At 41.5% G+C, this 16154-nt stretch overlaps 1 protein-coding gene across 6 annotated transcripts in view; it reads left to right on the forward strand.

Annotated features, from left to right (window-relative positions):
* LOC122753444 (nitric oxide synthase 1 adaptor protein) overlaps positions 1-16154 on the forward strand; it is a 407315-nt gene that overhangs the window by 265896 nt on the left and 125265 nt on the right. For all 6 annotated transcript variants that reach the window (XM_044000834.1, XM_044000836.1, XM_044000835.1 and 3 more), the window contains one exon: positions 6501-6593. In XM_044000834.1, the coding sequence (XP_043856769.1) occupies positions 6501-6593 (93 nt within the window). The remainder of the gene's footprint in view (positions 1-6500; positions 6594-16154) is intronic.

Genomic DNA, 16154 nt, shown 5'->3' on the forward strand with positions numbered 1-16154 from the left:
GCTAATGGTCATAGTAACTGTGTGTGCCACAGGTCCATCCTTAGCTCTGAAGCTAAAGCTAATGGCATTGGGGGGAGGGGAGGGGTGTTCTGCACTGGCACAGGACAAGTCTTCCTCTACTGGATCTCTCCAGTGTCTGCTCATGGGCAAGGGTTGTAGGACATTTCATCTGGTGGCACTCAAACTGTGCACATCAACCTCCCAAGGGCAGAGCTAAAAGGTACATTTGCCAGTGCTGAATTATAGGATTCTCCCATCCATGCCCTTTTAGCAAATGGTATGGCAATGGTTATAAAGTAGCCAGGTTTCAGACACCAAGAAGAAGCAGCTTAGGCATGGTGGTGGGGATAGAGAAGGTTAAATGTCCAGAGTGCTGAGCAGTGATTCCAAGGAAGAGACTAGCAGAACTATAGAAGGGAGGACTAATTCAGAAAGGCAAGTGAGACAACTACAGTATTTCTCTGGACACAAAAGAGAGTGGTTTCTCTTGGACCTCCCTCCCCCAACACACACTCAAAACCTTAAGTGCTTTCTTTTTGTTTATGGAATAAAACATAATCGTAGACTGGCATTTACATAAGGCTCTCTGTGGTGTGGTTTCCACCTTCCTTTCCAGTCTTATTTCATGCTGTTCCCCTACATTCTGGTCAGAATGGATTACCAACTGTCCTTGGTTCTTGTCTTGGCCCTTTCTGGCTTCTAGGCTTTCACTCAGGTCATCTCCTGTGAGAAAATAATAGGTTTGGGGGTCCCAGAGGCCCCCCATTGGGAACCTTGCCTGATCTCTTTCAGAGCCAGCCCAGAGTCAGTGAAGTTGGAGACACAATGGAGATTAAAACCACACCTACCTGAAGGCCTTTCCCCTCAGAGGGTCTGTCCTCTGGATTCTGACATCAGCAAGAACTGCTCATTTTATTTTATTTTATTTTTTGGTGAGGCAATGAGGGTTAAGTGACTTGCCCAGGGTCACACAGCTAGTAAGTATCAAGTGTCTGAGGCTGGATTTGAACTCAGGTCCTTCTGAATCCAGGGCTGGTGCTTTATCCACTGCACCACCTAGCTGCCCCCACCCCCATATATTTTCAAATGACACACTCCCATGTGTGAGACACTCTTTCCTTCTGTACTCTGCCCTTGAAAACCTTCTTTTCCTTCAGGGCAGTTCAGAAGTGACCTCCCCTACTTCCTGGTTTCCTGGCTAAAACCCTACAGGAAGCTTTTCCCAATCCCTCTTAATTCTAGTGTCTTCCCTTTGTCCATCATTTCCAATTTATCTTCAAAATAGCTTGTTTGTTCATGGTTGTTTGCAGGTTGTTTCCCCTATTTGATTGTAAGCTCCTTGAGGACAGGGACTGTCTTTTGTCTTTCTTTGGATCTCTGGGACTTAACCCTATGTCTACCACATAGTAAGTGCCTAATGAATACTTTTGATTGACTGACTGACTCTCTCCATGAAACCTGAGTTGAATTCCCCAATTGAAAGTGATTTGTCAGGGGCAGCTAGGTGGTGCAGTGGATAGAGCACTGGCCCTGGAATCAGGAGTACCTGAGTTCAAATCCAGCCTCAGACACTTAACACTTACTAGCTGTGTGACCCTGGGCAAGTCACTTAACCCCCATTGCCTCACCAAAAAAAAAAAAAAGAAAGAAAGAAAGAAAAGTGATCTGTCCCTCCTAGTTTCTTTTTGTTTTGTTTTGGTTTTTTGTTTTGTTTGTTTTGCAGGGCAATGGGGGTTAAGTGACTTGCCCAAGGTCACACAGCTAGTAACCTCCTAATTTTTTAATAGCATTTTCTTCAGCTCTCCCCATTGCTCACAAAACATTGTACTTAGTTTCTTCAGTGTTTGTGTATTTGACCTATTCTCTTTGTTAAACCGGAAGTTCTTTGAGTCCTTAATAAGTATGTTTTGAATATTTATATATTTCTGTAAAAATGCTACCCAGTACAAAGAAACAAGAGCGAAGATTGGTGGTGGAGAAGAGTGTTTAGCATCATGTATTGCCAAGAGTTGCCATTCCAATATTTGTTGATTTGGTTTTGTTGAGAGAGGAGGAAAGAAGGAAGAGTGTGGGCGACAGCAGGAGACAAAATGTGTAAATAAGACTTGTAGGAGGTGTCAGAAGGGAGAAGGGACAGGAAGTTTAAAAATCCATGATTGTCCTACTTAATGCAGACTCTGTGTTCCCCTGATGTTTTACTTGGAGTTCACGTATGACAGTATTTATTGTTACTGGCATGAGATGGTGTTGGTCCTTCATCTGGGTTCTGCCACTGTATCCTCCTGCCTCCCTCTCCCCTACCCCACACATACACACACATGTGGGAGTCTCTCCTTATGGATTCTTTTATGGAGTAGAAGCCAGAAGTGTCTAAGATTTTTTGTTTATCTAAAGACAAGGAGGACTGTGGGGTAGCCTAAACTTGTTTCAGAGTCACCTCTTCCAGGTCTCTTTGGGCAGAAAGCCAAAATCAACCTTCCTCAGAGGTTTCTCCTGTTGGTGCTGCCAGCCCAGGGGCCATTTCATTTCCTGTGTTGAACTGCACCTGAGCAGGATGTTTTCCATCAGGTGCAACTTGGGGGTTGTAATAGTATCCTGAAGGTGCGTGCCCTAGACACAACTCTAGCCTTCACCAATCTGTAGCTGCTGTCTCTGAATGGCCTCATTTTATTGTATTTTTGGTAGACTAGGAAATTGACTCAGGATTGTTTGTGGTTTTGCCTTCTTTGTAACCATCAACCCTCAGCATGATGTTTGATACAGAGAAGGAGCTTAATAAATGCTTGTTGGCTGATTGATGAATAGAATCATAAATTTAGAAGTAGAAGGGACCTTCCCAGACATCTAGTCTACCCTCTTCTCTTTACAGATGAGGACGCTGGGTCCCAACATCATACAGGTAACAAGCATGCAACAGAACCAGATTCAATCTTAAGTCTTCAGTTTCCAAATCTAGTTTTCTCTCCACATTACCACACTGTCCCCCGCCTCCATCCCTTGTCAATTTAATTCAATAAAGATATTTACTAAGTCCCTACTGTGTCACACACACACATTGTATTAGGCTCTGAGGACACAGTGACAAAAAGGGACCCTTTGCTGATGCTCAAGGAGCTAACATTCTGCTCAACCTGTCCTGGTGCAGACTCAAGGAGGAGACTCCCATCTCCTAGCCTGCCTCATGGGGTTCCATTCCCTTCTCCCTCATCCTACCTGGTAGGGTGGGCCCAGAAACTTCCCTCTAATGTCACTGGGACAAGGGACTGAGGGGTCTGAGCTACAAGCCTGGAAACCAAGGGACAGAACTCAAAATCAGTATTTGTCCTTGACAGCCTGGCAAGGTGACCTTGGAGAAAGTCTGTCCACCTCAGCCAACTGCCACAATCTCCCCCTTTGTAAGAGGGAAACAGGTGTATAGTAAGCTGGTGGAACATATGCTGAATATCCAGCCTCTGGAATGGTACAGATTTCTAGTGATGGCTGAAGGAGGGGGAATTGATTAAGATGAAAGTGAACTTGCTATAGCTCAGGTGTGAAAGAAAAGATGGACCCGGGAATTTTCATAGGAAGACTGCGGAGACCTCTGAGCTCCAAACTCTTGAAGAAATAGGTCAAAGAGAGGTTTGGTAAGAAGACTGGAGAGGGATATAGAAGGGAATGAAATACCACATAGATGCTGGTTGTTGGTATGTTGGTTATATAGCCAATACATTAGAAAAAAAGCAGGGGGTGGGGAGGGGAATTTGGATTGAGGGTAGCCCCAAGGAAACATTTATTGGCTGTCCAAATTGTCAGACACTGTCATGGGTTCCTGAGGGAGGGTTGTGGAGTCTTAAGAACACTGCACTGGGAAGTTTGTGGATCAGAGTTCTAATCTTGACCTTGCTACTAACTAGCTTTGTGGTTTTAAGAAGGTCACTCCATCTCCATTTGTAAAAGGAGGTGGTTTTACTAGCTGTGTGACCCTGGGCAAGTCACTTAACCCTAATTGCTTCACTTCAAAAACAAAAACAAAAAGGAGGTGGTTGACCTATTTTCCTAGGCCTGGATGACTTCTGAGAGGCTTCTTAATGATCACATCCTATGAAGCTCTTTTGATCTCCCCATTCTTTTACTGGGTATGTATGGGTGGGGAGATACAAGTCGTATCTGTGATTTCATTGGGATGGGAACTCCCAAAACTTGAGCTTCCTCCACTGCCACAGATCAACTACTAGTCCGTAATTTATATTTTTAGAGAGTTTCCTGGGGATGCCAAGAGGTTAAATGACTTGCCCATGTGTCAGCTGCTGGACTTGAACCCAAGCTTGCCTTCTATCCACTGTACCCTGTTAATTTCTCAGCAGATCTATTCTATTGACTTAGAGGGCAAATTCTTATCCATGCAGGCTGGATTAGATATATTTCTGTTTGAAAGCAGGGAGATGGAACAAATCTATTTACCATCTCTTTCTTGGTCCAAAGATTCTTTGATTCCATTTTTACAGCCACCAAACTGCTTGCCAACCCCCTGTCAACTCCCAACATATGTCTTTAAATTTAAAAAAATATATATGATTTGAAAGAAAATTATCAAATGAGAGGATCTGAAAAATGCTTAGTTCAATGCCTGGTACATTGTAGGTGTTACTTCAGGCTTCTTTTTTATGTTACCTTCATTTTAGAATGAATTCCTCCTATTTTCCTACTCAGCGATCAATCTCTTGTTTTTTTTAAAAAATAAAAGTGGCAAGAGGAGGACTAAAGAGAAGAAAAAAAACCCAAATTCAGTAAAACTAATCACGTATCAACCGAGTCTGATTATATATGTAACATTACATGCCCGTCCTCCCATGTCCCCCAAATGAAGGGAGGGAGGTACATTTTCTCATTTCTTTTTTTAGGGATAAGCCTGGTTGTTTTAGTTATTCAGTATTCAGTTTAATTTGTGTTGTATACTTTCAAAGTACATTTTCAAAGTCATTGTGTGTTTTTTTTTCCTGGTTCTTCTGACTTAATTTTGATTTAGTTCATATAAGGTTTCCCATGGTTTTCTGAATTCTTCATATTCATCATTTCTAATAACATAGTAATATTCCATTACTTTCATGTACTACAATTTATAATTTAATATTTTCTGAATCAAAGGTTATCTATTTTGTTACCACAAAAAGTGATGGTATAAATATTTTGGTACATATAGGGCCTTTCCCCCATCTTTGACTTCATGGGGGGACGAAGGAAGTGAAATATATACCTGGTAGTGATATCTCTGGATCAAAAAAGCATGGATGGGCAGCTAGGTGGCGCAGTGGATAGAGCACTGGCCCTGGATTCAGGAGGACCTGCGTTCAAATCCAGCCTCAGACACTTGACACTTACTAGCTGTGTGACCCTGGGCAAGTCACTTAACCCTCATTGCCCCACTCCTCCCCCCCCCCCCCAAAAAAAAAGAAAGAGAGATTTTAGTGACTTTCTTGTCATCATTCCAAATTGTTTTCCTGAATGATTGGATCTGTTTTCACAGCTCTTTCAATAGTGTATTAATGTCAATCAATCAATAAACATTTATTAAGCACCTACTGTGTGCTATAACCACTGCGATAACCACCAGGGATACAAAAAGAGTCAAAAGACAGTCCCTGACCTCAAGGAGTTTACAATCTAATGTGGCTAACTTTCCACTGCATCTCCAACTTTGAAAGTTCCCTTGTATTTTAATCCTTTCTAATTTTCAGGGAGAGAGGTAAAATGTTGGGATTTTGGATTTGTGTTTCTCTGTTAGTTGTACATGTACTTGTTGAAAGTTGTCAATTCTTTTCAGAATTGTTTATTCATATCCTTTTCTTCTCTGATGGTTCTTAGTCTTAGATATTTGTGTTAGTTCCATATATGTTTTGGACATCAGAGATACTGGATAAAAATATTTTTCCTGCCTATAGCATTGCATTGGTTTTTGTTGATTCATTTTATACAATTTCATATAATCAAATTAATCTTTTTTTTTTTTTTGCTTTATGGTTGCCTCTGTTCTTTTATTGGTTTAACATTCTCTCCAGAGCCATATGTGTGAAAGAAAACCAAGCTGGTTCTATTCTTACTTTTTTATGGTGTAATTTTTAATATTTGAGTCATTTGCCCATTTTGAACTAATTGTGTTATATGGTATCAGATGTTGGTCTAAACCTATTTCCTGCCTATTATCTGTTTTCCAGTTCTTCCAGCAGTTCTTGTCAAATAGATACTTCTTCAACAAGTAATATATATTCTTGAATTTATTGAATACTGGGTTATTAACTTCAGGGGTTTCTAATTCTTCCTTAGCTAGTCTGGAACACTGATTTACTTTTCTATTTTTGATCATTATCCAATAATTATGAAGATTTCTACTTTATAGTATAATTTAAAGCTTCTAGGCTATTTCTATAGTCCTTCTGTCTTTGCTTAGAGCCATTTCTCTAGGCAATAAATGAGCAGTTTGGATGCACTGTCCTAATTGGTTTTCCCCTCTTTCTGTACAGTATGAGTTCAAGGCCAAGAACATCAAGAAGAAGAAAGTGAGCATCGTGGTATCAGTGGATGGAGTGAAAGTGATTCTGAAGAAAAAGAAGAAGGTGAGTGTCCCTGAATCTGCAATTGGGGGTAAGGAGGAAGCAGTGAGAAGGAAAGGAGCCAAATCAGTCTGAATGTATCCACATCACCTATTTTTGATGCTGATACCAGAGCCCAGCTTTTAAATCTTTTTTTTTTTTTTTTGGTGAGGCAATTGGGGTTAAGTGACTTGCCCAGAGTCACACAGCTAGTAAGCATTAAGTGTCTGAGGCTGAATTTGAACTCAGGTCCTCCTGACTTCAGGGCTGGTGCTCTATCCACTGTGCCACCTAGCTGCCCCTTTTTAATCTTGATAAACGGATAACTTTAATCCTAGAGGAGAGTGGGGAGCTTGTATTTTTCTATAAAAGGAGGTTCCCTCTATCTCTCATACCCTTTGTACTTCACACCCTGCCTTATCCCAGAATTTGGCTCTCAGCATTCTGTTGATTCATTCAGCAAACATTCATAAAGTGCCCACTGTGTGCCGAGTACTGGAGATTCAAAAACAAATAATAGTCCAGCCCCTCAAGAAACTTAAATTCTATTGAGGAGTAAATGGAGGATAGGGATGGGGTGGAGAGAACAAAATATATACAGATAAATGCAAAATATATAAAAAGGCTATTCATATACTGCCTCCTTGCTCCTCTTACTGCAGTTCAGTTTGTTTAAAAAAGCCTAGTCAGGAATGTTTTTGCTTGAAAGCAGCTGTTGGGGTCTGGGAGTAAGGTGGGGTAGAATTCCTGAGGGTTCTGCTGCTGTTTTTGCTGCTTACAGAAGTGTCTGATTTGGTGGCAACTGATTGGCCCTCCTAATAAACCCCAAAAGGATTAATTCATATGTTGGCTTTCTGGGATTTGAACTATGCACATACTTATTATAGTGTGTGTGTGTGTGTGTGTGTGTGTGTGTGTGTGTGTGTGTGTGGAGAGATACTAGTCTTGGGGAACTGGCATTGGGGGAACCTTGGGAAACATTTGGGTGTGTCGAATTGAGTCATGTGTTCATCTGAAGGAAGGATGATGGGGTCAGATTATCAGAATATTGTAAGTGAAGCGGAGGTTTTTTTCCGCCCACTTTGGATAATAGGACTCAGAGATGGAAAGGACCTTTAGAAGTTACCTCATCTGGGGCAGCTAGATGGCGCAGTGGATAGAGCACCGGCCCTGGAGTCAGGAGTGCCTGAGTTCAAATCCGACCTCGGACACTTAACACTTGCTAGCTGTGTGACCCTGGGCAAGTCACTTAATCCCAATTGCCTCATTAAAAAATAAAAAAAGAAGTTACCTCATCCAACCCTCTAATTTCACAAATGAGGAGCTGAGGCCCAGAGAGGGGAGTGATTTATTTGCTCAAGGTAATACAGTCAGTGAGTAGCTGAACTCTGATTTGAATCCAGGTCTTTTAAATACCAGATATAACCCAAGATGAGGCTGGAGTTCATGTGAAAGGGGAAGAAAGACAGCAGCGTGTGCTAGCTTCAGGATCCCATTGCTACTTCCTGAGAACACTCCTTTGGTTGTGCGGTTGGATTTGTACAGACCACCACCTTCAAAATATAAAGAATTTGTGCCCATTCCCTAATGAGCCCCTTCTGTGTAGACTGCAGTGAGTGTTACATTTCATGTTGAGGAGAGAGAAGGAATACTCTCCTCCTCACAGTAATTAGTTGTGACATCATCCTTGAAATAGAGTTCTCCCAGGAGCCCAGGTGGCATACTGAAACCAGGTGGGCACCTGGAGCATGCTAGGTCCTGACAGGTGGGGAAGGTCCCTGGGCACCAGTTAAAGAAATTAGGTGTGTGTATGAGAGAGAGAGTTTAATACTAATAGGCAGCCTGAGGCCACAGATGCCCAGCTTTGACCTCCAAGGAAGACAGTTATAAGTGGCTTAAAGGTTGATTGGAATGAAATATTGTTGACCCTTACTGTCCTGATAGGCTGAATCACATCCTGGCATCTGCCATAGCCACCATGTTTCTTGGTTGGCTCAGTGGATGGGGGTGGGTGGTGAGGAGGAGGGAGGGTAGAAGGTGGGTCCCTACTGGTCAATCATTATATGGCCTCTAGACTCCTGGTGGGAGTAACTAGGCAGCCTGATGTGTAACCTTGAAGAGAAAGCCCTGAGCTCCCCCAATTGCCTTTTCAAAATTAGCAGCGAGCCAAGGCATCAGGAAAAGGAGAAATGCCCCTTCTAGCAAGAGAATTAAAAATATGCCAGAAAAAGATCTATTAGATTGAAAAACAGTCTCCCCAAGGGAATCAAGAGGGACTCTGAGTCACTCAAAACTCCACTCTTCAGTTCACTAGGGGCAGTGAGGAGGAATGATCTCATAGTTCTTTCCCATATCTGATTCTTCAGATGCCAGGCTCAAAAAAGAAGTTGTTCACCTTTCACCTACTCCTCCCACACCTGGTTTCTCTTTCAGGGATGTGGCTGCGAGTTTGGCAATGCCTCTAATCTTGGTTTCATTTTTCACAGTAACTGACAGTGCAATGTACGATAAATATCAATCAGTCTTCTTGTCTTTCCTATACACTAGCCCACGTGGCACCTAGCACTCCTGACCCTGCCTCTGTCTCTCTTTCTTCTCTTAATGACGATAATCACCTTCTTTCTCATTTCCATTTCTATAAAATATTAGACTTGATAATGTGCTTTCTTTGTTATGGTGCTATGAGACAGGTAGCATAAAATCATCTTAGCCTCCTTTTATCAATAAGGAAACTGAGGCTCAGAGAGGTGAAGGGGATTTGGTCCCATGGTCCCTGAGTGAGTTCACTGTGAGGGCCAGGATATGAACCCAGGTTTCCAGATTCTAAGACTAGCACACTTTTTTTTTTTATTATTATCCTGCTAGGAAGATGGTGAGGGGGTAAATACAACCTGCAGATGTTCATTTTTCTCTGAGAAAACAGCAAAGACAGCCTTATTGTTATCAAGTAGCAAGTTGCAGGTCTTCACAACCCAAATGGGAAGTAAAAACAGTCTTAATTTGCATTCTTTTCCTATCTCCAAATGGCCAGTCTGTCTGCACCTCTGTGTGGGATCCAGATCTAAACCTAGGTTCTTGGGATCTATTGCTTAATCATGATCTAGTACTGTGACCTCTTTCAGGGTGACCTATAACCTAATTGGAGATGGGGGCCTTCCAGAAGCCAGGGCAGTGATCATAGTAGGCATTTATATAGTGCTTGAAAATTTGCAATCCACACTATGTGCTTTATGGTCACTCAGTCAATAAACACATATTAAGCCTGTATCTACTATGAGCCAGGCTCCAAGCTGGGGATACAAAGGAGGATCAAAATAGTCTTGACCTCAAGCTGCTTACAGTCTAATGGGAGACAATTCTGTGCAAACAAGTTATAGGCAGGACATACAGCTAGGTCAACATCAATATGAATAAAAAATTGGGGGCAGTAGTTGCATTATAACTTTATTTTTTTCTATTTGCAGTAGTTGCATTATTAGAATTATCAATGCATATTTCCACTGGACTAGAACCAATTACTTTTTTTTCTAACGTATAATTACTTCAAATAGTGTGAATTCAAATAATGTAACTGCTTTGGGGGGATGTGTTATTTGCACTAACCAGGACCTAACTGTTATCACATCCAATCTTTACCTCATGTTGTTGGTGCTATTATAATTCCAATTTTACAGATGAGGAAATTGAAATGTAAAGAGATTAAATGACTTACCCAAAGTCATTCCGCTAGCAAGCATCTGAGGCAAGATTTGAATCCAGGTCAGATTGACTCCGAGTTGCCCATTCTATCCACCACACCGTCTCTATGGGTAACCCCCTGGAAAATGGGAAGAGCTGGTTAAAGTGCCCCTTCTTCAGGGAAATCTCTACCTAGAAGGAGCAGGGAGGAGCACTAAATATGAAGTCAATCCCCTTTTGTATTTCATTTGCTTCAATCACAGGCTCAGTAAACATAGTGTTTATGCAGATAGAGATTCTCTTGAAGGAATGGACAATAGGCACCACTGGGCTGGAGGGAGGAGAGAACTGAAAGATGAAAACAGGTCTGTGATTTGGGCTTCTAGCATGACAGGCTGGGGTTGGGCTAGGGTTAGAGCGAGGGACCCCTTCTCCTCCCCTCTTTCCCCGTCAGGCAGCCAGCAAAATCCAAAACAAAACACTCTCTGGTCTATCAAGACCCATTCATTTGTCTCTCTTGGCACTGGAAAAAAATGTGGAGACAAGAACCTATTGGGGAGATGTGACCAAGTCACTGACTCAGGAAACAAGAGCGATCAGGAGACCAAGAGACTGGGTGATGAAGCTGAGCTGCTGACTTTGGATGCTCAGCTCTTCTTCCAGCCCTCTCTATCCCTCAGTGTGCCCATCTGTGAGATGGGGATAAGAGCCATTCCCACACAGAGGAAGGCCTGTGACCATCTCACATGAAAGTGCTAATTACCATGTCACCATCTTGCTCTGATGAATCTTGTTTAAGAGATGCTGTAAGAGTGTGGGCACTGGCCAAGTACGTTATAATTATCTCTAGTTGATTTTTTAAAAATCCCTTCTGGATATGTTAACACACACCTAGAGGTCCTTCCTTCTGAACTGATGCCAACCTACAGTGGATTCCTGGTTCCTTCAGAAGTTTAACTTTGATGTGTCTTGGCTCATTGGTTCCTGCTCATCTGCTAAATCCAAATCATTAACTTCTCTGTGGATGTGAAGACTGTGGTCATTCATCTCACGGGGCAGAACTGTGTATAAGGCAGAATGAATGGAAGATACCTGTGCACAGGGTCTGGCAGGTTTCTGCCTTTGTATCTCCATCTCCTCTGTACTCCCAATAACATGGGTAAAGTGGTTATACTAGACCAAGTACAATGAGGAATTCTATACAGGGAATAACTCGATTTTTAAAAAATTAATAAAGTATTTTATTTTTTTCCGTTACATGTAAAGATAGTTCTCAACTTTTGTTTATACAAGCTTTACAATTTTAGATTTTTCTCCCTCTCTCCCCTCCCTCCCCCTTCCCCTAGACAGCAGGTAATCTGATATAGGTTTTATATATATATATATATATATATACACACATAATAACATTAATCCTATTTCTGCATTAGTCATGTTATAAGAGAAAAAAATCAGAGCAATGATGAAAAACCTCAGAATAGAAAAAAAAACAACAGCATCAAAAACAAATGAAATAGTATGGTTCATTCAGCATCTATACTCCGCAGTTCTTTTTTTTTTTTCCCTGGATTTGGAGATCCTCTTCCATCACGAGTTCCCTGGAACCCTTCTGTGCCATTGCATTGGTGAGAAGAATATAGTCCATCACAGTAGATCAACACTCAATGTTGATATAACTCGATTTTGAAAGCATTGAGGGATTGTTTTATGATTTATAGACAAATATAGGGAAGGGGGGATAGAGAACTGGATCTAAATTCAGGGAGGCCAGGGGGCAGCTAGGTGATGCAGTGGATAAAGCGCTGGCCTTGGATTCAGGAGGGCCTGAGTTCAAATCTTGCCTCAGGCACTTACTTACTAGCTGTGTGACCCTGAGCAAGTCACAACCCTCATTGCCCCACAAAATAATAATAATTAATTAATTAACTAAATTAAAATTTTAAAATTAAGTCAGGGAAGCCTGAGTTCACATCTTGCCACAGACATTTATAAGCTGTGTAATTCTTGGCAAGTTACTTGACCTCATCTGCCTCAGTTTATTTATCTGTAAAATTAGGATAATAATAGCACCTCTCAGGGTTGTGGAGAGGATCAGAAGGTATTTGTAAAGTGCTATATATACATCAAAGCACGATGTAAATGCTAATATTTATTATCATTGTTATTATATAACACCTAAATCATAACCCAAAAAGCTGATCAAGAGAGCATTGGTGGGGGGGCAGCTAGGTGGCGCAGTGGATAGAGCACTGGCCCTGGAGTCAGGAGTACCTGAGTTCAAAACCGGCCTCAGACACTTAACACTTACTAGCTGTGTGACCCTGGGCAAGTCACTTAACCCCAATTGCCTCACTAAAAAAAAAAAAAAGAGAGAGAGAGAGAGAGAGCATTGGTGGGGCAGCTAGGTGGCGCAGTGGATAGAGCACTGGCCCTGGAGTCAGGAGTACCTGAGTTCAAAACCGGCCTCAGACACTTAACACTTACTAGCTGTGTGACCCTGGGCTAGTCATTTAACCCCAATTGCCTCACTAAAAAAAAAAAAAGAGAGAGAGAGAGCATTGGTAACTATTCATCTACATCTCAGCTTTCTCAGCTCTAAAATTTTTTACAAAAATGATACAGATTCTTATAAATGGAATCCATGGTAGAAATATGAGATAGCAACCGTGAAATTTTCACAAACAATTCTGTTCAGCAGACCTCAACTGTACCATGGCCCAAATGGACTAAAAAGTACACAGAATACAAGATACATGCAAGCACATGTATGTGTATATATATATATATTTTAGTGAGGCAATTGGGATTAAGTGACTTGCCCAGCTTGTCACACAGCTAGTAAGTGTTAAGTGTCTGAGGTCAAATTTGAACTCAGGTACTGACTCCAGGGCCAGTGCTCTATCCACTGCACCACCTAGCTGCCCCGCAAGCACATGTATAATACAAATGGAAGAGGGATTCCCTTTACATGATGAGCTCCTACGCATGCTCCTGTTTATAGATGATATTATGCTAATTTCATTAAGCCCCCAATCTCATAGGGCTTTCTCTCAATGAGACCCATGATTAATCAAAAGAGGCTGGCCTAACAAAACACATAGGAAAAACTAAGTAGAAGAAAAATGCCTGTTGGCCAGTACTCTGATGATTGGTCCATTGAGTTGCTATGTCAAAGAGTATTTTGGATTTATTAAAAAAGGAGTAGTTTGGGGTGGAGCCAAGATGGCAGAGGAAAGGTAGTAACTACCCGGAGCTCCCCACACAGTCACTCCCCAAGCCTCCAAATAATGCCATAAGAGTATTTTGGGGACTGGATCTGTAAGTGGATGGTGAGCTGGACCCAGAACTGAATAAGAGGAAGAAGTCAGGCTGGATTGCATTTGAGTTATCACAACTTAACACAGCCACATCCCTTTGGAAGGTCCCAAGGGTTCTTCCATAGATGTTATGAGTCTGAAAATCTTAGAAAACCACAGTTGATGAGGAAACAAAGTCGTGGATTACCTAAAGGACAAAGGAGGCATGCATGCATGGTGGAGTCAGGTAGGCCTCACCTTGTTGACCTCTCTGCATGAAGTAGCAGAAGACACACCAAAGAAATATAGTCACAAAAGGAAGTGAGAATAATGAATAGATTGTCTAAGAATTCTAATGGTACCAATGAAATGTTCAAAGACCTTTAAAATGATGAGTGAATTCTCTGGAGGAGCAAATATTCTACTGTCTTATACCACCCAGTATTGGGAATCCCAATTTGGATGAGATCACAGACTCATGGAAGTATTACAAAGAATGTTCCCAGTGTTTACCGTTGGTGCCTTGTACAAAGTAGGCACTTAATAAATCTTTATTGAATTGGATTGAATTAACCCTCTAACTTAATTCCAAGGGAATTTTCTGTTTTAAAAAAGTAAAAGGTCCTTGTTTTAATATGGCTTCACCTGGAATGGACCATGAGGACAGCATTATTGAAGAAGCTACATCATTGTCATTAACAAACCTTTATTGCATACCTATTCCATACAAACCTGGGCAGCTAGGTGGCACAGAGGATAGAGCACTGGGCTGGAGTCAGGAAGATTCATCTTTGTGAGTTCAAATCTAGCCTCAGATACTGTGTGACCCAGGACCCTGTTTGCCCCACTTTCTCATCTGTAAAATGAGCTGGAGAAGGAAATGGCAAACCATTCCAATCTCTCTGCCAAGAAAACCCCAAATGGGGTCACAAAGAGTCAGACACAACTGAAAAATTACTTAATAGCAACAACAGTTATATAAAAAGGTGAGAGCAGAATTTCAGGTATCAGGAAGAGGCCAGTTGTGGCCTTTTCAGTTTTTTGAGGGAAAGGGAGGTGGGGTAACAACTTTGCAGCCCCTTTTGATTCAGTTTAGAAACATATATTTATTCCTCTTCTCTGCCAAAGTATAAGGCTATCTCTCATAATCATTGTCATAAGACTAAAAGGGATATTTTTTTTCAGTGACCAAATGCAGATTTCATCATCATGAGAACAGATTTTTGACCTGGGAAAATTGTCTTCCTAAAAAAAATAGTGACTTTACAGGGAGATTTGAATAATCATTATTACAATAGTGAGGCCCCACCCAAAGTAATACTATTAGGTGCAACTAGCATTTACATAGAGCTTTGATGTTTGCAGAGTGCTTTACAAATATTCTCTCATTGGATTTTTTTTTTTTAATTAGTGAGGCAGATGGGGTTAAGTGACTTGCCCAGGGTCACACAGCTAGTAAGTATTAAGTGTCTGAGGCCGGATTTGAACTCAGGTTCTCCTGACTCCAGGGCCAGTGCTCTATCCACTGCGCCACCTAGCTGCCCCCCTCTCATTGGATTTTAATGATAAACCTAGGGACTATAATCCTCATTTTATAGATGAGGAAACCCAAGCCAAAAAAGTTTAAATGATTTACCCAGGGTTGCGCAACTAATAAGTGTCTGCGGCTGGATTTTGGACCTCAGGTCTTCCTGAGCCTGGTTAGATGCTATCTACAGAACTATAGCGTTTTATCCAATCAGATTTCTTTCTGAGCTTTCAAAATAAATCTTGAAGCTTTGCGGTATAAATGCTGTTTTTAGCTGTATATCTCACCACCGGGCCCAGATGGCTCTGGAGGAGAGAGTGAGGTTGGTGACCTTGCACAGCCCTCCTTCACTCAAATCCCATTCAGTGCAAGTCATGACATCACCCTGATGACATGGTCTTCTTTGAGAATGAAGGACAAACAACAACAACAACTGCTTTTCCTGGAATTCAAGGCTCTTCACATTCTTGCCTCATTCTGGTTTTTTCCAATCTTATCTCCCATCACTCCTCAGCACAAACCCTCCACTTAAACTGGTATGGTATCACCCAAAAATATAATTTGTCTCACATCACATGCAACCCACCAGTCATCTTTCTCTATGGACTAATTCCAACTGATAAAAATTAAGATTATAGTAAATGAATTAAATTAAGGCTGCATCTAGAGAGTCAATATTGTTTCTCTTCTCAATCCTGGTACACATTGTGTGTGGGTCCTAGAATACCATGAACTCCAACCCAAGAACAACTCAGAATGCCCATGTGGGCACCCATACAATCTGTTAGTCATTTCTGAAGCACCTATTATTTGTCAAACTGTCACTGTATTAGGTACTGGGGATATGAAGATAAAAATGAAATGGACCCGGACCTAAGGAATCTTACATTCTATTAGAGAGTCAGCATGTGCATGTATATGAATATACAAAATTAATACAGAGTAACTGGGGAGTAGGGCATTAGCAATTGTGGGGGCTCAGGGAAGGCTTCATGTAGGGGGTGGTTTGGAAAGAAACAAGGGATTCTAAGGGGCAAAAGTGAAGAAGGAGAGCATTCTAATCATGGGGGACTGCCAACGCAA

Source organism: Dromiciops gliroides, chromosome 4 (genome assembly GCF_019393635.1).
Source record: "Dromiciops gliroides isolate mDroGli1 chromosome 4, mDroGli1.pri, whole genome shotgun sequence".
Lineage (NCBI taxonomy): Eukaryota > Metazoa > Chordata > Mammalia > Microbiotheria > Microbiotheriidae > Dromiciops > Dromiciops gliroides.